Source organism: Oryctolagus cuniculus, chromosome 9 (assembly GCF_051225735.1).
Source record: "Oryctolagus cuniculus isolate XC-2025 breed Fujian yellow rabbit chromosome 9, ASM5122573v1, whole genome shotgun sequence".
Taxonomy (NCBI): Eukaryota; Metazoa; Chordata; class Mammalia; order Lagomorpha; family Leporidae; genus Oryctolagus; species Oryctolagus cuniculus.
This window is the reverse complement of record NC_142875.1, coordinates 75,609,325-75,630,022: the sequence shown is the minus strand read 5'-3', so window position 1 is coordinate 75,630,022 and position 20,698 is coordinate 75,609,325. Positions and strand designations below refer to the sequence as shown.

The window sequence follows — 20,698 nt, the reverse complement described above, 5'->3', positions numbered from 1 at the left end:
TACTATCATTGTCATCATCATCAAGACTATAACAAGGTTGCTTGCTGGCTATTAATTTGGTGTTCTTTTAGTCAAGCCAATTTGCAGATATCACTGGATTCTGTTCACTTTTACTCCTTTGTAAAAAGAAGTGATTTGATTAGATGATCTCCAAGATTCCTATCAATGATAAAATCTTATATTCTTTTTAGCAGAGTTTTAAATCCAAAATACCTTCATCTCTTAACTGTTGAATTTATAAATAATTTCTAACAATTTTTTCTTAAAGAGAGAAAACAAAATAATGATGTTACTGAAATTTAGAAATCTTCATATATTAAATAGCAATGAATAGATAATAGCTAAGGAAATTAATTGGCGTCCCCTGAAAATCATGGTAGTGTAGTGTAGTTGAACACACCTAGTATAAATTAGGCATCTGTAGCTACTCCATACTTCCAATGTCCTCTAAGTCATTGTTTCTCAAAATGTTGCCTCTATACTGTGAGGATTAACATAACCTGAGTACTTTTTAGAACAAACCTCGGAGTCCCATTCTAGACTTGCTGTGGTAGGAACTCTGTGGGTAGAGTCCAGGTATCTTAGTTTTAAGAAGGCCTCCAAGATTATGATGGTGCTAACCCTTGAAAAATAGTGTTCTAAGTAAAGAATGGAAAAGCAAATTCTTCTGATAAACATTTACTGAAGCAGGTGAAACTGGAATTGAATCTGGCCTTAGAAGACATTCAAGAGAAAGGTCTTCTAGAAATAATTAAAAGTCAAGTAACCAATCAGTAGACTGGAAAAGAGGCTAAGAAGTCAGTCTCAGTTATTTCCTCCAGAGAAATAAAGCTCTAGGAAGGTTAAAGAAAGGTTCAGTAAAATCATCAGAGAGTATCAGTGTAATTCTAGCAAGGGAGTATTCCCAGTACGAACCATAATGTTCTATCTCCTGCTGAGTGTAACGAGCCAGTGGTTCTCTGACAGAAATGAACTAAGTATTTCCCTTTTTAATGTTCTACAGCAGTTTAAAAAAAATTGAGAACTCAGTACTCTAATGTGCAAAGTAAGTTTTACATGAAACATATAAGAAAATGTTTAATGATCCATGTCCATCTATTTACCTGGTAAAATCTAACTATTCTATTTAATATAATAAAAATTGCATATTTCTACGATTTGTGTTAGAAGAGAAAATCGATGTCAAAGATACAGAGCTTTAGTGTCTTCATCTATATACCACAGATCCAATTCAGAGGTCCAACATTTCTAATTGATTCTTTGATGTCAACATCAAAAAGTCAAAAACTAAACATAGATAATCCGGTCCCGTAAACATTTTTTCATAGTCTCAGACTGAGGGAATGATGTGCCAGGGCATAAATATCCAAGGTATAAATCTGAAATTATTCTCCTTTTGTTCTTGTCAGTCCCTTCTGATCCTAGGCTATCAGATAATACACTGTATTTACTAAATCCAGTCTATTTAGTTTTATAATTACCTAAGCATTTACTTTTCTTTCATTTTTTCTTTTATAATTATTTCTATTCCTATTTCCATGACTTTTTCTGTATCTCTCTTCATAACTAGGCCTTAAGATCCTGAAGAACAGAACTATGACTATACCTTGGCACCCAGCACAATGCCTGCCAGAGCAGGCTTACAAAATTATTCTGTGAGAATATACCTGAGGCATACACACATGCATTTGAAATCTCATAGCTCCCACAATCTGAGGATGACATTGAACACTGAATCTTTTCCAGTGAAATAAATTGATATGTGACACATTTCTAAAAGAATGTATTTCACATAAACAGTTATCATATTTTAGAATCTTAGTAATTTATAAAATTTGAATGACTTTTTGTATATGGTAACAAAGTGTGGATAATTGCATTAAAGATAAATTTATTTTGGTGCAAAAAATTGAATTTATATAAGGGACCTTATAAAGCTCATGGAAATGCATATTTTGAAAAAAAAAGTACATATTTCAAAGCTGTTTTCACCAGAATAAACATCTTTTAATTACATTTTCTAAGTTTTTTGAGGCACTTTCTTATTTTAATAGAAGTCACTTTTATTTTATCTGCTTGGACATTATTGTTTTAGGTTTTATCACTTGACTTTAATGACCTCAACAAGATTAATACAATATGTTCCATCGTCTTTGGGAATACCTATGATGATGAAAATTGCATGAGTTATAATATTACCTGAAATAGATTTCAACAATCGCATGAATTAACAAAAAATGTCACCTTATAAGAAAATAAATCCTGTCAAAAGTATACTTGCTCCCTAAAACACATTGATTTACTGAAGCTGCCATTCAAAAAGATGCTAGCCTTACTAAGCAGATGTGTTACCTAAGAAAATCACAGATAAGATGCCAGTGCTGTGGCGTAGTAGGCTAAGCCTCCGCCATGGTGCTGGCATCCCATACAGGCACTGGTTCATGTTGCAGCTGCTCATCTTCAGATCCAGTTCTCTGCTAATGGCCTGGGAAAGCAGTGGAGGAAAAGCCAGGTGCTTGGGCTGCTGCACCCACGTGGGAGACATGGAAGAAGCTCCTGGCTTCTGGCTTCTGGCTTAGGACTTGCTCAGCTCCTGCCTTTGTGGTCATTTGGGGAGTTTGCCAGAGGATGGAAAGTCTCCCTCTCTCTGTGTCTCTCCCTCTCTGACTGTAACTCTGTCTCCCAAAAAAATAAATAAATCTCTTAAAAAAAAATCACAGATAAACAGTCACTCTGTAATGGGGTTTGACAGCTCAAGCCCTGAGGACATCTTTTGTGTGCAATATTGTGTACATTTTAAGTTGCTAAATTTTCACTTTCATTGTATAAAATACCAGGAACCTGGAGGTAGATTGGAATTGCTATTTCAAAATTGTAAAGTTCAAACAAAAAGAGACAATTTGTGTTTATTCTCACTGCCTTCACTGAAGAGGAATTCTAAAGTACAAATAGAAAAGGAATTCTTGGCCAGCAGACTGATACAAGAGAAAACTTGCAGAAACACATGGCCTGGGATATTTCAGACTGTTGGCAGATTGCAAGCCTTTACAGCCTTTTATTAATAATCAGGGTCCAGATCAAGTGCCTCTAAGGAGCCAGACCTACTTGTGAGACTAGAGTTTGGGTTAGAAGTTAAACATCTTCCAAAAAACACTCTCATAATAGCAGATATCTTCTAGTCTGCACAAATGTCATTGACTAAGGAGATATTGAAAGGGATGGCCAATGTTCTCCAGAAAATAGAACTAAAAGGCTTTTTAGTACATGAATTACACATTTTTAAAGATTTATTTATTTGTTAGAAAGTTAAAGCTACACAGAGAGAGGAGAGGCAGAGAGAGAGAGAGAGAGAGAGAGAGAGAGAGGTTTTCCATCCACTGGTCCACTCCCCAACTGGCCACAATGGCCCGAGCTGCGCCAATCTGAAGCCAGGAGCCAGGAGCCAGGAGCCAGGAGCTTCTTCCAGGTCTCCCACGCATGTGCAGGGGCCCAAGGACTTGGGCCAAATTATACTGCCTTCCCAGACACCTTAGCAGAGAGCTGGATCAGAAGTGGAGCATCTGGGTTTTGAACCGGCGCCTATATGGGATGCTGGCACTTCAGGCAGCGGCATTACCTGCTATGCCACTGTGCTGGTCCCCAGATTACACATTTAATGGCAGTTTTGTTTGATATGTATGCTATAATTCAAAATGGTCAGCATCACAGTCCCATTTGTCTTTTGGTTGTCTATATAAACAAAACAATCAATATACAATAGAATATAAGTGCTATTAGAAAATGTAAATGCTTCAGGGAAATGATTGTGGAATGAATTTCCAAATAAAAGATAGTTATGGCAATAATGTCTTAAACTTATGCAGATAAAAATGCTCTTATACAACCCCATGCACCTGATCTGTGCTCATTAGTAATAAAAAACTAGAATAAAACAAAAAATAATTTAGACATCACTATAACCCGTCTACTCCTTATGCTCAAGTGTGAAATGATGAAACACTGGGGTATTCCTATCAGCAAAGTTTTATCAACATAAGAAGTCAATCTATAAACAATTATGTGTGAACCAACCAAAAATGAACTAGGAAGGCAACAAGCTAAAATACGGTTTTGTGGAGTGGTATTTTATCAATAAAAGGATAAAGGGAAGAAGTAAATGGATGTGAGACTTAGAAACAGAGAAAACGGGCTTCTGAAAAACTCAGTCATGAAGCTCTCTTTCTATTAACAACAAGAATTGTCATCAAAAGTTTGCTGGTAAAGAATGTCACACCTCATAGCAGTCTATCATTTGCAGAGATATAGACTTGCATAGTATCAATAGGGTAGAAATTGCAAGAGCTCTAATAGCATCCATTTCTTAAGAATCTACTTTAAAAGACAGATTAGAAGCCACAGTCTATCTATGGTAGCTTTGCAATTAATCAGCCTGAATGCAGAGAAATGAAGAATTCAATGTAAAAAGAAAATAAATCAATATTCGGGACAGATAAAGAGCAAAAACACACGAAAGGATTTCAAGAGACAAAAAATACTCCTTATTCATTCCTGCCTATGATTTCTCCATATCCTTAAGGATAGAAGAACAAAAATATGTAATATTTATAATTGTGTGTCATTTTAATATATTTTCTGTTGATGACAAAATATATCTATACCTTGGTAATTAATAAGTTTTATATATTTAGGTTCTCAGGCATAGTTCTGTTATTTTTTAATAATCATTTTTGCTTTTATCTTTAAATTTCAATTTAAAATGGTCCATTAGAGTTTGTTAAAGAACACACAAAGTACTTCAAAAGTTTATGGAAAATGGAATTAAAAATTGGGTTAAATTTAAAGTCCATAAATAGTCTCTTAATAATACACATTTTCCATGAACTTTTTGAGTATTCCTTGTATAGTCATAGGATAGGTAAATAGGAAAATAATAAAACTATAGTGTAGATTGCTTGAAAATGAAAGACAAGAAGAAAAACACCCACACATGCACATTAAGCCACAACAACATAATCTTTGCAGCATTACACAGAAATGCTGTAATTTATGAGAAGTCTATATGCATTGTTTTTTTTCTTCTTTAGTTTTCACAATTATGTATGATTTGCCAGGGCACAAAGTGCACGAGCTAATATAGGACATGAAGGGTATACTTGATAATAATTTTCTATTATAGTAGTTCTAATTTTGATGGTCACATTTCTTAAAAGTTTTGAAAAATCAGTATCTAAAGAAACCTGCAGGTAGAATAAATTAAAAACTGTATTTTGCATATACCTGTTTTTCTCCACTTGGCTTTTTGTGGTTCAATAACAGCTCAACAGCTCCGACGACTTCTTTTCTGATCGCATGTAACAGAGCATCTCCAACATAAACATTAAAGCTTAACAGCAGTTCAATGAGCTCCAAGTTCTCATTTTCAATGGCAATGAGGAGAGCAGTTCTTCCAAGAGGATCAATGCAATTAATATTGATTTTGAAATAAATTTCAGCTTCCTCTAGAGATTTCTTGACACTTGCATAATCTCCTTTTTCTACCGCATTCAAATAGGCTTTTTCTGATGGTGAGAGTTCTGATTCTGCTCTTACTATCCTCAGAGGGATGCGGTCTCTGTAGGGAGCATTAACATTTCTTTTGTAATAAAACTGAGCCATGTTTCATGCCATGCTATTTCTTTGTTTCTGAAATTATAAACAAAAATAAACAGATTAGTGTTTGTATGCATTTAAACTATTATAAATCATATTTCTTTTCCAACTCATGATGCCAACAGTAATAGCATTATTATTAAGCAGTGAGAGTTAAGCCTTTTCTTTCCTTGGACAATAGAAACACATTTCATTTATCTGGAAACAAAAGTTACAAAATCGAAGAGGAAAATAGTGATAGTTTTTGAAAGAACCCATAAAAGGAGTCTCAAAAATTTCATGATATATGAGTATTATGAAAAATCTATGCAGAGATTTCAAATTATTTTGCACCAAAAGAAACTCATCTCTTAATTCCATTTTCTGTGGACATTTTGAAGTACCCTTTTATTGCCTTTATATCATGAAGAATAAACAAGGCAAAATTTAAGCATTATAAATTCATTTGAAGTCATGGTAAAAATATAGTTGAAGATGAGGAAATTATCTGATAAAATTAAGTCACTGTTCCAAATAAATTATCACCTTAAAATAAATAATAAGGTCCCTGGAAACTATATTGATTTGGTAACATCTTAATGATTCAAATTTATAAGAAAAATGCACTACATTTTAAATATAAATTCTTTATTGCTATCAATTCACATCTTGAATTTTTTTATTATTTTGTTATTTTAATTATAGTTATGTTTATTTACATATATTTACTATTTAATATTAAAATGAGTGCATGATCCCAAGTATCTAAAAAGGAATATTTGTTCTACCTGATCTTTTTAGACTTAATAACTTTATGAGTAAATTTAGTTTGAATAATGCTTTAATAGTAGATTAACACACATGACATTAAAAATGTGATTATATTCAATGTAATATTTTCAGGTTGGGAAATTATGAACTGTTTGCATGCTACCTGAGTTTACTAGTGATTTCAATTATCAAATATTTAAATTCACCCTTTGACATCAAATTATTCACGGTTTCTCAAGTATCTAGATAGGGAATTGAATATACAAAGCTATTATTTCATAATTTTTTCCTTCCTGGCAATGTTACACTTAATGCTTTGTCAAGGTATGTGTCAAGAGCAGGTGTTCAAAATGCATTAATTTTAGATGTGCAAAATATTTACCTAAAGTCTTATTATAATTTCGATATTTGGGGATGATTAGCTCAATTTTGAATAACAGGAATAACATTTATTTTACAGGGTAACAAGGGAAATTTAATATCCATCCAGTCTAGCCAAAACTTCAATAAAATAAAAATCACAATATTATCCATCTGATTTTAGTGATCTGATCCAATAATACCATTCAAATATATGCCTGGGAAGATCAACCACCACCCACTTCCTCAGCATTTCTTTTCCCACTCACACATTTGTATTGGTAAGAGTGTGTGGGATCAATGGCATGACATTCTCGCTGTATTTTTATCAAAAATATAGTCTAAATGGTTGAAAATGATGGTGATTGGCAGCAATTTAGCAGTACACATGCTATTACCTCACATAGTCATTACTCATGATTCATAGGAAAATACATGAAATTTTCAAGACATGCATGTATAACGTGTCTTGCCAATAAAGTTATTTTAGCTTGAAGCAAGTATTTAATGTAATGTACCCAAAATACTCATACAAGCTGAAGTGAAAATATACCTAGATTCACTCACAAATTCATAGTCATGTACACACATTAAACTAAAGCTTCAGGGTGGCGCTATAGTGTAGTGGGTAAAGCCACTACCTGCAGTACCAGCATCTCATATAGGCGCTAGTATGAGCTCCAGTTGCTCCACCTCTGATCCTGATCTCTGCTATGGCCTGGGAGAGCAGTAGATGATCTGCATGGGAGACCCAGAAGAAGGTCCTGGCTCCTGGCTGCGATTGGCTCAGCTACGACCATTGCGGCCAATTGGGGACTGCGCCAGCAGATGCAAGACCTCTCTCTCTCTCTCTCCCTCTCTCTCTCTCTCTGCCTCTCTCTCTTACTTTCTCTCTCTCTGCCTCTACCTCTCTGTAACTCTGCCTTTCAGATAAAAAATAAATAAAACTAAAAAAAAAAAAAAAACCCTAAAGTTTCATGAGAATTTTGATTTTACCAAGAATAAAGATCAGCCCAGAAACCAAAGTTGTGATGTAGCAAGTTGCCAATCCCCTATGGGCATTGGCTTAAATCCAGGCTTCTCCATTTCTGATCTAGCTCCCTGCCAATGCACCTGGGAAAGCAGTGAAAGATGGCCGAATATGTGGGCCCCAATCCCTATGTGGGAGACCCAGATAAAGATCCTGGCTCCTGACTTTGGTCTGGCCCAGCCCTGGCCATTTGGGGAGTGAATCAGAGAATAGAAGATCTCTCTTTCTCTCTCTCTCTCTCCCTCTCTCTCCCTCTCTCTCTCTCCCTCTACTTTTGAAATAAAGATTTTTTAAAAAGAATCAGCCTATAGAACTGCTAATTTTATTTTATTTCATTTGTTTAATTTCATTAATGATGCTATCCACTTCTAAATATATTCAAAATTTAAATGCATCAAATGATATTTAAATATTTACAATGGTATATTACAACTTATACATAGAGAAAGACAGACATATTAAAGATAATGGAGAGAAACTGCTGGCTAAACTGAAAAAGGAAAAAAGATTATATAATTTTTCAGTATCTACACTTGTCCTTTTTGAATACTTGAGATGTGTGGATAGTAACAAAAGGACAAAAACCAAGTTTAATATTGTAAAACTGTGCTACATGAATGCAGTAGCAAGTGGAAAGTGCTGATAAGGCTCACAGAGTGCCCTGTGCTGACACACTTATCAGCAACTATGGAACTGTCATTGGACAGGAAGTCTGAAGGAGCACGGGACTCAAGTGTAGCAATATTCCACCTTAAATGTTGAAATCAAAGCCTGCTCCTGGCCTTGCCCTTGCAGAATGTACTTCCTGAATGCAGCAAGAGGAATGCAGAAAATAACAGATCTTTTCTTTTCAATGTCTCCTTTAGGACTCTAGGAGGGAACTGTTTGTGTCATCAGGCTATGTTTCAAAGACTCAGAAACAAGATACGGAATGATGGGAAAAATCTCAAATCCTGAACTGTCACTTTATAAATAACATAAAATTTATTTTCTCCAATGTGTTGAGGATTTTAAGAAACAAAAATGTTGGTAGAGCTACAATTTGACAATGATCTCCAGATAAATCTTAAGTTTTCACTAAATATGAAAAGGACAATTATCCAAGCAACATAAAGATATACAAGAAAACAAGAAGAGTTTGACTCTGAAGGCATATTCCCTGAAGGAAAGCTTGGTTATGCAGTAGAAAAATGATTCTGAGTTTCAAAAACAATAAAGAAAAAATATATAGAAACCTCTGCTCTTCAGTATGCTAAAATGAATTTCTCACAAAAATAATTTTTCTTTCTTTTTCTTCCATAATTCAATGATAAAAGATATGGATTCATAAGTCTGATATGACAAAGTAAGACACAGTCCTAGTTATTAGGGCACTATTACACAAACATTCATTTGTACTTGCTCTGGAATCTGACATGAAATAACATTCTCCTAGATCACTCATTCATATTCAATTCAATTCATTTTTCTTACTATTATTTTAGCATGTTACTTTGATAATCTTTGACATAACACTTACTTCACATAAATGCATAAGGCTCTGATTTTTGCTATCACTCTCTATCTCAGATCCTTTTCTAATTTCCTTCTATGTACCTTTTAGTAGTAACAAGTTTTGCCCCAAAATGCCACATGTTGACTGAAATGTTTTGTGACTTAGTCTCATCAAAATTAATTGCTAACATTTTTATCTTGTTCTAATACTGTAAAAGCACAATGAGTTACTAAATTCCTTTAAAATGTTTTAGTGGGGGCTGGCGCTGTGGCGCAGCGGGTTAAGGCCCTGGCCTGAAGTGCCAGCATCCCATACAGGTGCTGGTTCAAGACCCGGCTGCTCCATTTCCCATCCAGCTCTCTGCTATGGCCTGGGAAAGCAGTAGAATGGCTCAGGTCCTTGGGCCCCTGCACACGCATGGGAGACCTGGAAGAAGCTCCTGGCTTCAGATTGGCGCAGTTCCGGCAATTGTGGCCAATTGGGGAATGAGCCAGCAGATGGAAGACCTCTTTCTCTCTCTGCCTCTCCTCTCTTTGTGTAACTCTGACTTTCAAGTAAAATCAATAAATCTAAAAAAAAAAAAAAAAAAAGAGGTCTCTGAAAAAAAATGTTTTAGTGACATATCTAAAGATGAGGTTATTTTACTCAACAATAACTCAACAATAACAGCAACAATAAAAAAAAAACTTATTTCATCAACTAACACACTATGACATACTAGGATTTTAAATAAGGAAACTATTCTTCAAATTATTTTTAGAAACTGAAGTTCCTTAGGATTTAACTAGCATCAAATCTAAATCTAAACACTAAATACCTCCATTTTAAAATACACATTGAGGATATTGCCATATGCAGGGCAAGCAATTTTAATTAGCTGGATTTTTATCTCACAGGATTTAGAAAACATATGTTTTAGAAAGTACATTTAGCGAAGTTTGAATGTGCACCCTGACAGCTAGAAAGTATGCACTGGTCTCTCTCTTTTTTTCCTTTAAGTTTCAAAGGAAAAATGATCTCTCCTCCCTCCAGCAACTAAATCCTACTGTCTGAGTTGTCATCCATTCCTATTTCTCTAGCTCTTTACAACCGTTTGTTCTTTCAAACCTGGAATCTCCATCTGCAAACCAAATCCTTCCTTTCAAATCACAAATATACTTAATTATCACAGTTATTATTTATTTCTAAGTGACAATGGTAATTTCTCTCTCCCATCCTTGAAAATATGGTAAACTTGAAGCTCATCTTCTATTTACAATCTAGAATATAAGATTTATCCTTATTGTTGAATAAAATTATTTTCTCAATTGTGTTCTGCTACTTATGAGATACATTCAACTCTTCAGGGGCTAATGGTACTCTTGTTTTCAGTTGCCTCTTAATATCAACATGAACTTGCTCTGTGCTGGGTTCTAGAATACTCTTCTCTAATGCTGTACCTCCTACCTCAGCAAACCGTGCTCTTAGTAGTTCAGAAGTACACTTTTGCTTTTGTCCAAAGCTGAGATGCTGGTATTATGAGAGATGTTCTTGTGGCTCTTTTCTTTATATGCCACTCTCCTTATTCATTACTTGTTATTGAAAATGTTTCATAAAACCTAAACATATCTTTAAAACTATGCCATAAAATCCATGTTGCCAGCCACAACTCTCTCAAATTCTGGACTTGTGCTGTCCAATATGGTAGCAATTAATTACATGTAGCTGTTTAAATGTGAATGAACAAAAATTAAATAATAGGAAGAAGAATTTCTCTTGTCTTACTGGCTACATTTTAACTACTCAATAGCATTTTCTCTCTGAAAGATTGAGTTACTTTATCGCCGTATCATATCAGATTGTATGTCAGCTGCAGCAATACTCTTCTAAATAATCTCACTGGTGGTATTCTTGCATCCTTCTTATTTATCCTTTATGATAATAATTTACAGGAAAACCGTTGACATGTCATGGAATATCAGCCCCTCTATGATCTGTTTCAGCACTAACCTGGCATACTTTATTTTATACTGATAGAAGTACTGAACTATTTGGCTCCTGCAATTCACTGTCTTTCCCCACACTGCTCTTTATAAGTTGAATGCCTTTCCGCCCCTTAAGACCCTAGCAACTAGTTCCAAGTTTTAAAATCTTATCTGTAGTATCATAGCCTTGATGGTTTTTCTCACTTTCTCTCAAGCAAGATTTTGTGGTCCTTTTTATGCATCTTCATAAACCTTGTGGATCTCTTGGAATTAGAACATTTCTGACTGACTCTGTATTTAGTGATTGTGACATATGGTTTTGCACCAGTGCCCAAATTTTAGGAATGAATACATGACTTACTGGCTATAATTTTGGAGTTACTGCACTGCAATTTTAGGTAAAAGGACAAAACAAATAGGGTCAAATTGCTTTAACCACTTGCCTAGAATTTGTTTATCACTTCTAGTTAATATCTACTGAGCTATGAATTAGCCTGTATAAAATGCTTTCATTGTTTACCTGTTTTTCTTCTGTGAACATCTTTAACATTGGGCTCTTCTCAACTATATGAGGAATTACAATTGTATTGTATAAATCAAGACATGTGTAGCTCACAGCTTTGGAATACATCACTAGTCACTGCTGCCTAAAATCTTCAGGAAGGCATGCAACTTCAGTCATTTGTGGATCCTGAAGGAATATGAGCACAGAGGGAAAGATACAAGACATCCTAGGAAAGTAGTTTGAGTATCTTATATTAGAGGAAGTAGAGTTAATGTACCAGATAACAGGAGAACAAAATATGCATATCAATCTCTACAAAATTATAAAAGAAGATGGAGGGGAAAAAACTCAGAAATAAGGAATCATCAAGAATTAATTAGAGATAATCGTGGAACAACAGCAGAATGACTCAACAAACTAATCATGAAACTCCTACAGTTTGTAAAAAATGCAAAAGTTAAAAGAAATAGAGATTGGAAGTACTGGGACTGGCATCTATAAAATAACAATTTTGAGACATGACAATAAAATAATGGAATAAGTAAAATATTTTTAGTAATAATGAGCAACCATGTTTGTAATCATAACAAGGGGGAGCAGTAGGTTAAGCCACTGCCTACAGCACTAGCATCCCATAGGAGTGCTGGTTTGAGTCTTGGCTGCTTCACTTCTGGTCTATCTCCTTGCAAATGTATCTTGGATAGTACCAAAAGATGGCTCAATGCTTGATCCCCTGCCACTCACATGGGATACCTAGATGGAGTTCCAGCCTCTTGGCTTCAGTTTAGCCCAGCCCTATTTATTGTAGTCTTTTGGGGAGTGAACCAGTAGATGAAAGATTTCTCTCTCTGTAACACTACCTTTTAAATACATAAATATATCTTCTTTTAAAGGAGGATATAAGACCTCTTATTGAGAGAATCCATACTGCTACATAGAATTTGTAAGTATGACTCCTTTATAGATAAATCCTAAACAAGGCAGGGATAAACCTTATGAGAATTGCAACCACATGATTCATTAGGAATAGCTGTATCAACATTAATTAGCTGTTTGTTCTAGAAAGACTTTGCCCAGGAAAGATGATTGTAAACCAACAATGATTACACTATTTCAGTATTCACATCAATAAATTCTTGCATATTTGTTTATCTAAGATAACATTTTGCTCACTTGGGCAAACAGTTCCTTTCCTAAATAATAGTTAACTTGTCAAGACTCTTCAGAACCCTGATCTTACTAAATCCACTAATCTTGAATTATCACGCTAAAAATAGTGTCAATTCTTATCATTTTTCCCATGTGGAAAGACATAACTTAAATCCCCCTTGAGACCACACCAAAAATTCCTGAAATTTCTTACCCTGACCGTCTCCTTTGGAGACATTGTGAAACTGAATTACAGGTGATATTCTCTCTCAATACTTCGAATTCTAATGAACTTAACTTTGCTTTATTAGGAGAATGTATGGTGATATTTTTGGAATCTGATACATAAAAAGGACAAAGAGATTAAAATCAAACCTCTGGACAAATCTGGAGGAAAGAATATAATGGAGCATTGCTTTGAAAATAGGAAAGAAAAACACTCCTACTTGGAAGCTGGAATTTTGAATCTTATTAAAATTACTTAAATACAGGAAGGAATAAAATTGGGCTCATGCATATGGCCTCAGATTATTTCTAACTCAAAATCATATCTGAACATAGAAAAGTTCTATAATATAAGGAAATTATGGAAAAAGGTAGGAAAGTTTTCAGTTCAAGTTAAGATTTCTGTGTTTGGCTTACCAATTATTCTGTGGCACCCAGGAAAGTATCTGCTATATAACATAAGCTCAGTAATTGTTTGCTGAATGAATAAAATATTTATTGAGAATATATATGTCAAGATTTGTAAGATTTATAAATTATTTTAACAGAAGTATTCATTTTATTTGAAAAGCAAGGTTACAGAGAGGTAGAGGCAGAGTCAAAGAGAGAGAGGTCTTTGATTTGGGTCACTCCCCAAAGAGCTCCAAAGGCTGGAGCTGCCCCAATCTGAAGCCAGGAGCCAGGGGCTTCTTCTGGGTCTCTCACATAGGTGCAGGGGCCCCAAGATTTGGGCCATCTTCCACTGCCTTACCAGGCCATAGCAGAGAGCTGGATTAGAGGTGGAGCAGCTGGGACTTGAACTGGCGTCCATAAGGGATGCCAGCACGGCAGGCAGTGGCTTTACCCGCTATGTCACAGTGCTGCCCCCCAAGATTTGTAAGATTTGTACACTAAACATTGGGAATACCATCATGAATGAAAACTAGTAACCTGGGGCCAGCGCTGTGGCTCACTTGGCTAATCCTCTGCCTGTGGAGTCGGCATGCCATATGGGTACCGGGTTCTAGTCCCTGTTGCTCCTCTTCCAGTCCAGCTCTCTGATGTGGCCTGGGAAGGCAGTGGAGGATGGCCCAAGTGCTTGGGCCCTGCACCCACATGGGAGACCAGGAAGAAGCACCTGGATCCTGGGTTCGGATAGGCGCAGCACCGGCTGTGGCGGCCATTTGGGGAGTGAACCAACGGAAGGAAGACTTTTCTCTCTGTCTCACTCTCTCACACTGTATGTAACTCTACCTGTCAAATAAATAAATGAAAATCTTAAAAAAAAAGAAATGCTATGGGAAAAAGATGCTATGGGAAAAAAACACTGAGAAGATTATATTACAATAAAGAGACTACAGAATGAGGAAACAATGAATCGGGGGAACAAGACTCATTCTAGAATATTGCAGGGAGCACCTCTGCCTGGAGTAGAGTAAGGGCAAGGACAGCAGAGATGAATCCGCAGAAGATTCAGTACGAGGGCTGTGGCTTTATTCTCACCATATGAGTAAGTTACAGAATGGCTTTGAATAGAATAACACGATTTCTAACTTTAAAGATCATTTGCGCTATTGATTAGGAATTAAGCAAGTGTGGAAGCTAGAGCACATCTGCCATTAAGCCAAGTGAAACTATCAAGATTCCACAAGAAAGTAGAGACATTACATTTATGAATGCAAAGAAATTAAGATGTGTGGTGTTCCAATGATAGAAAAATACCAATGGAGATTTAAATATCTGTAACTGTGAGATTTCTGTGATTCCTATAAGGCATGTCATAGGGTGTGGCTGGGTCTTTGGGCAATCATTTCATCTAGCTTGAGAAGTTCAGGGTTCTGTGCTTACAATGAAGAGCACAAAGATCCTTTGGGTGGTACATGTGCCTCTGTGAGTGAGGTTACAGACCACTGTGTGCTCACTCTGGGTGGTTGGTTCACATTGGTAGAGAGTTGCTAAAACTGTGATCATGTCAGCCAATAACTGATAGCACTGCTGACCACAGAGATCTAGCACGCCCAACTTAGGTGTCAACCTGAACTCTTGCACTGTCAAGACCCTTGCACTACCTGGAACTTCTGTGGCCCTACCCAGCATACCCCACTGAATATCCACTGATGTTGCAGATACTCCATTAAGTCACAGAGGCATTATTTCCAAAGTTAAAGCCCTCAAAGGAGAAAACCAACAAGTGTTTCCACAAAAGCCTAAATATAAACATAGAAACACATGGGACATGAACATAGAGACAATATGATTCCCTAAAAGGGTCAGAAGCTCAATATTAGAATATAAAAATTAAGGAATTTGTTAAATTCCTGAAAAGTATTTTAAAAGAATAATCATAAGATTATTCAAAAACACAGAGAAGCAAATATATAAGTTAAAGAAATTCGTGGATGAAAAATTCTGGGAGATAGAAATATTGAAGAAAAATCAAACTGAAATATTTGAAATGAGAAGTCAATATGGCAAATAGAACACACAGTGGAAAACCTTAGCAATAGACTTTGTGGGCAGAAGAAAGAATATCTGACCCAGAAGACAAATCTTTGGAAATACCTCAGACCAAAAAAAAAAAAAAAAGAATAAAACTGAAAATAGTATTTGAGAGACATTATCAAATGACCAAATATATATATATCTTAGGAGTTTCTGAAGGTGTGGAAAGAGAGATTGGATTAGAAGACCTATTAAGTGAAATAATAACGAAAAACTTCTATAATTTGGAGAAAGATAGGGACATTCAAGTACACCAAGCACATAAATCTCCTAATAGACGTCATCAGAAAATAGCTTTACAACAACACTTTATAGTCAAACTTTCAACAGTAAAACATAAAGAAAAGACTCTAAAATGTGCACAAGAGAAATGCCAGATTATCTTCAAAGGATCTCCAATTAGAATGACAGCTGAGTTCTCACCAGAAAACCTACAGGCCAGGATAGAATGGAGATACATAGTCCCCAAGTTCTAAAAGAAAAAAAAGAAAAACTGTCAGCCGGCGCCAGCACCGCAGCTTACTTGGCTAATCCTCCACCTGCGGCGCCGGCACCCCAGGTTCTAGTGCTGGTTGGGGCGCCGGATTCTGTCCTAGTTGTTCCTCTTTCAGTCCAGCTCTCTGCTGTGGCCCGGGAAGGCAGTGGAGGATGGCCTAAGTACTTAGACCCTGCACCCGCATGGGCGACCGGGAGGAAGCACCTGGCTCCTGGCTTCGGATTGGCGCAGCATGCTGGCCGCAGCACACCGGCCGTAGCGGCCATTTGGGGGGTGAACCAATGGAAAAGGAATAACTTTCTTTCTGTCTCTCTCTCTCACTGTCTAACTCTGCTTGTCAAAAAAAAAAAAAAAAAAAAAAAAAAAAAACTTGTCAATTCAAAATACTGTATCCAGCAAAACCTTCACTTATAAATGTAGGTGAGATAAAACAAATAGTATTTGAAAGAATCAGTCACCATTTGTCTATTCCTGCAAATGATACCTAAGAAGGTGCTACACATAGAGACAGTGAAAAATATTCATCATTATGAAAGAATGTGAAGGCAGAAAATCTCCTAGTAAAGGTACAAAGGAAAACTAAAGCAAATGATATTCATGGAAAAATACTAGAACCAAATTTGTTACTTCTCAATAATAACCTTGAATAAAATAGCCTAAATTCTCCAATTAAAAGATACAACCGGATGAGTGGATTAAAAAATCAAGACCCATCCATTTGCTGCCTACAAATGCCTTATTAACAAAGATACACAGACTGAAAATGAAAGGATGCAAGAAGCTATCACATGCTGATGGGAAGCAAAAAAAACAAGCAGGAATAGCCATCTCAGTACAGGAAAAAAAATGTACTTTATCCAAAAACTGTTAAAAGAGACAAAGATGGGTATTATGTAATGATCAATTCAACAGGAGGATGTGAATATCATAAATTTATATGCACCCAATGTCAGGATGTGTAGCTATTTTAAACCAATATTAACAAATCTAAAATGAGACATAGGCTCCAAATTAGTAATAATGGGGGACTTCAACATCACACTGTCATCAATGGACAGATCATCTAGACAAGAAAAAAATCAACCAAGAAACCACAGAGTAATCGACAGTATGGACCAAATGGATCTAGTTGATATCTACAGAATATTTCATCCCACAGCTGCAGAATACACTTTTTTTTATAAGTGTGTGGAACTTCACCTAGTATAGACCATATGCTAGATCACATGCAATTCTTAATAAATTCAAAAAAATTGAAATCATAATAGGTGGCCAGCGCCGCAGCTCACTAGGCTAATCCTCCACCTTGTGGCACCGGCACACCGGGTTCTAGTCCCGATCGGGGCACTGGATTCTGCCCTGGTTGCCCCTCTTCCAGGCCAGCTCTCTGCTGTGGCCATGGAGTGCAGTGGAGGATGGCCCAAGTGTTGGGCCCTGCAACCCATGGGAGACCAGGAGAAGCACCTGGCTCCTGCCATTGGATCAAGCGTGGTGCGCCGGCCACAGTGCACCAGCCGCGGCAGCCATTGGAGGGTGAACCAACGGCAAAGGAAGACCTTTTTCTCTGTCTCTCTCTCTCACTGTCCACTCTGCCTGTCAAAAAAAAAAGAAATCATAATAGGTATCGTTTCTGACCACTATTAAATTAAGCGGGAAATTAACAACCTGATAAACTCTAGAAAATATGCAAACACACAATGGAGACTGAATAATATGCTCCTTAATGAACAGTGTGTCACAGAAAAAAGCAAAGGGGAAATAAAAAATCCTAGATATGAAAGATTAGGACATTTTAGAACCTATGAGATACAATAAAACCAATGCTAAAAAGAATTTTATACAATAGTGCCTACATCAAGAATTAGGATAGGAATCATACAAATGATCTAACAATGTATCTCAAGGGCCTAGAAAAACAAAAGAAAACAAACCCTAAAATTGTGGGAGGAAAGAAATAATTAAAATTAGGGAAGAAATAAACAAAACTGAAACAAAAAATATATAAAAGGTCATTGAAATGAAGAGGTGATTTTTTTGAAAAACATCAACAAAATTGATACACCATTGGCCCAACTAACGAAAAATAAAAAAAGAAGAAAACATTAGAAAAACTGAAAATAGTGTTTGAGAGACACTATCAAATGACCAAACATATGTGTCTTAGGAGTTCCTTAAGGCGTGGAAAGAGAGATTGGATTAGACGACCTAGTCAGTGAAGAATAATACCCATATTATTTAAATCAGAGATGAAAAAGGAGATGTTACAACTGATACCACCAAAATAAAAACAATCATCAAGTATTACTACAAACAGCTATATGCCAACAAACTGGAAAATGTTGAAGGCATGCATATATTTCTGGACACAATCTACAAAAATCGAGTCCTGAAGACATGGAAAACCTAAATAGACCAATAACCAAGACAGAGCCTGAATCAGTAATAAAGACCCTTCCCACAAAGAAAATCAGAGCTTTCATTGCTGAATTCTACCAAACTTTAAAGAAGGGAGATAATCCTCACAGACTGCTCCCACGAAGTTATAACCTTAATTACAAAAGCAGAAAAAGATACAAGAATGAAAACTAGAGACCAATATCCTTGATGAACACAGATACATAAATCTTCAACAAAATGTTAGCTAATCCAATCAAACAATACATCAGAAAGATCATTCACTCAGACCAAGTGGGATTTATCTCTGGTAAGCAGGAATAGCTCATCATATGCAAATCAATAAATGTCATTTATTTATGAAGACTAAAAACCATGTGATTATCTCAACAGATACACAGAAAAAAATGATAAAATACAGCATCTTTCATAATAAAGTCCTTAAGCAAATTGGGTATAGAAGGAACATTCCTCAACACAATCAAGGCAATTTATGACAAGCCGAAAGCCAGTATCATTTTGAGTGGGGGAAAGTTGAATGTAGTCCCACTTCCACAAAGATAGGAAACCAGACAGGGTGTCCCATTTTCAATTTTGCAGCTCTATAAAGTTCTGAGATTCTTTTTTTTTTTTTTTTTTTTTTTTTTTTTGACAGGCAGAGTGGACAGTGAGAGAGAGACAGAGAGAGAAAGGTCTTCCTTTGCCGCTGGTTCACCCTCCAATGGCCGCCGCTGCAGCCGGCGCACCGCGCTGATCCTGGCAGGAGCCAGGAGCCAGGTGCTTTTTCCTGGTCTCCCATGGGGTGCAGGGCCCAAGCACCTGGGCCATCCTCCACTGCACTCCCTGGCCATAGCAGAGAGCTGGCCTGGAAGAGGGGCAACCGGGACAGAATCCGGCGCCCCAACCGGGACTAGAACCCGGTGTGCCAGCGCCGCAAGGTGGAGGATTAGCCTATTGAGCCACGGCGCCGGCTAGTTCTGAGATTCTTTAACCAAAGCCATTAAGCATGAAAAAGAAATGAAAGGGATACCACGTGGCAAGGAGGAAGTCAAATTATCCCTGATTGCATATGACATGATACTATGTACAGGGGAACAAAAAGATTTCATGAAGACAAAATTGGAACTCATAAGAGAGTTTAGTAAAGTTGCATGATATAAAATCAACACTCAGAAATCAATAGTTTTTTAATACAACGACAATGCCAAGCCTGGGAAAGAAGTTGTAAGATCAATGCCACTCTCAATAGCTATGAAATAAATTTAATAGGCATTTTTCAAAGTATGAAAAACTAAAGGTGAATAGACATATGAAAAAATGTTCATGATCACTAGCCATAATGGAAAGTAAATAAAAGCCATAGTGAGGTTCTATTGCATCCCAATTAGATTGGCTTTAATCCAAAAATTAAAAAATATAAATGCTGGTGAGGAAAAATTGTTCTCTCATCCACTTTTGGTGGGGATTTTAACTAGTACAACTGGTTTGGAAAACAGTACAGAGATTTCTCAGAAATCTGAAGATAGATCTACCATATGACCCAGCCATCCAACTCTTAGGAATTTACCCAAATGAAATGAAATCAACATATTAAAGAGTTATCTGTATCTACATGTTTACTGCAGTTCAACTCACAACAGGTAAGCTATGGAACCAACCCTCACGTCCAACAACTGATGACTAGATAAAGAAAATGTGGTATATATAAAATGATCAGATAAGAATTTTTTTAAAAAAAAAGAATAAGGGGGCTGGTGCTGTGGCATAGTAGGTTAAACTTCCACCTACATCTCCAGCATCCCATGTGTGTGCCAGTTCGAGTACCAGCTACTCCACTTCCAATCTAGCTCCCTGCTTATGGCCTAAGAAGGCAATGGATTCTGGCTTAAGTGCTTGGATTCCTGCACCTACATGGGAGACCCAGAAGAAGCTCCTGGCTTCTGATCAGCCCGGCTTAGGTCACTGCAGCCATCTGGGGAGTGAACCAGTGGATGGAAGACCTCTCTCTCTGTCTTTCTCGCTCTGTAACTCTGCCTCTCAAATAAATAAATAAATATTTTTTAAAAAAGAAAAGGACAAAGCACTAAAATTCAAAGAGTGAAAGAAAATTGTCCCTTCAGAGGAGAGGGATTATATATAGAAAATAACATTTGAAAATTCATTCAACTTTACTGACCTCTAAAAACTGATGTCTATCAAC

At 36.4% G+C, this 20,698-nt stretch overlaps 1 protein-coding gene across 8 annotated transcripts in view; it reads right to left on the bottom strand.

Annotated features, from left to right (window-relative positions):
* Positions 1 to 20,698, bottom strand: part of TRPC4 (transient receptor potential cation channel subfamily C member 4) — a 250,697-nt gene that overhangs the window by 163,181 nt on the left and 66,818 nt on the right. For 5 of the 8 annotated variants that reach the window (XM_051831769.3, XM_002721087.6, XM_002721088.6 and 2 more), the window contains exon 3: positions 5,278 to 5,682. In XM_051831769.3, coding sequence (XP_051687729.3) covers positions 5,278 to 5,655 — 378 coding nt within the window. In that variant the 5' untranslated portion in view covers positions 5,656 to 5,682. Of the gene's footprint in view, positions 1 to 5,277; positions 5,683 to 11,768; positions 11,940 to 20,698 lie in introns of those variants that run through there. The other 3 variants (XM_089303688.1, XM_089303689.1, XM_070048963.2) reach the window with 1 other exon arrangement.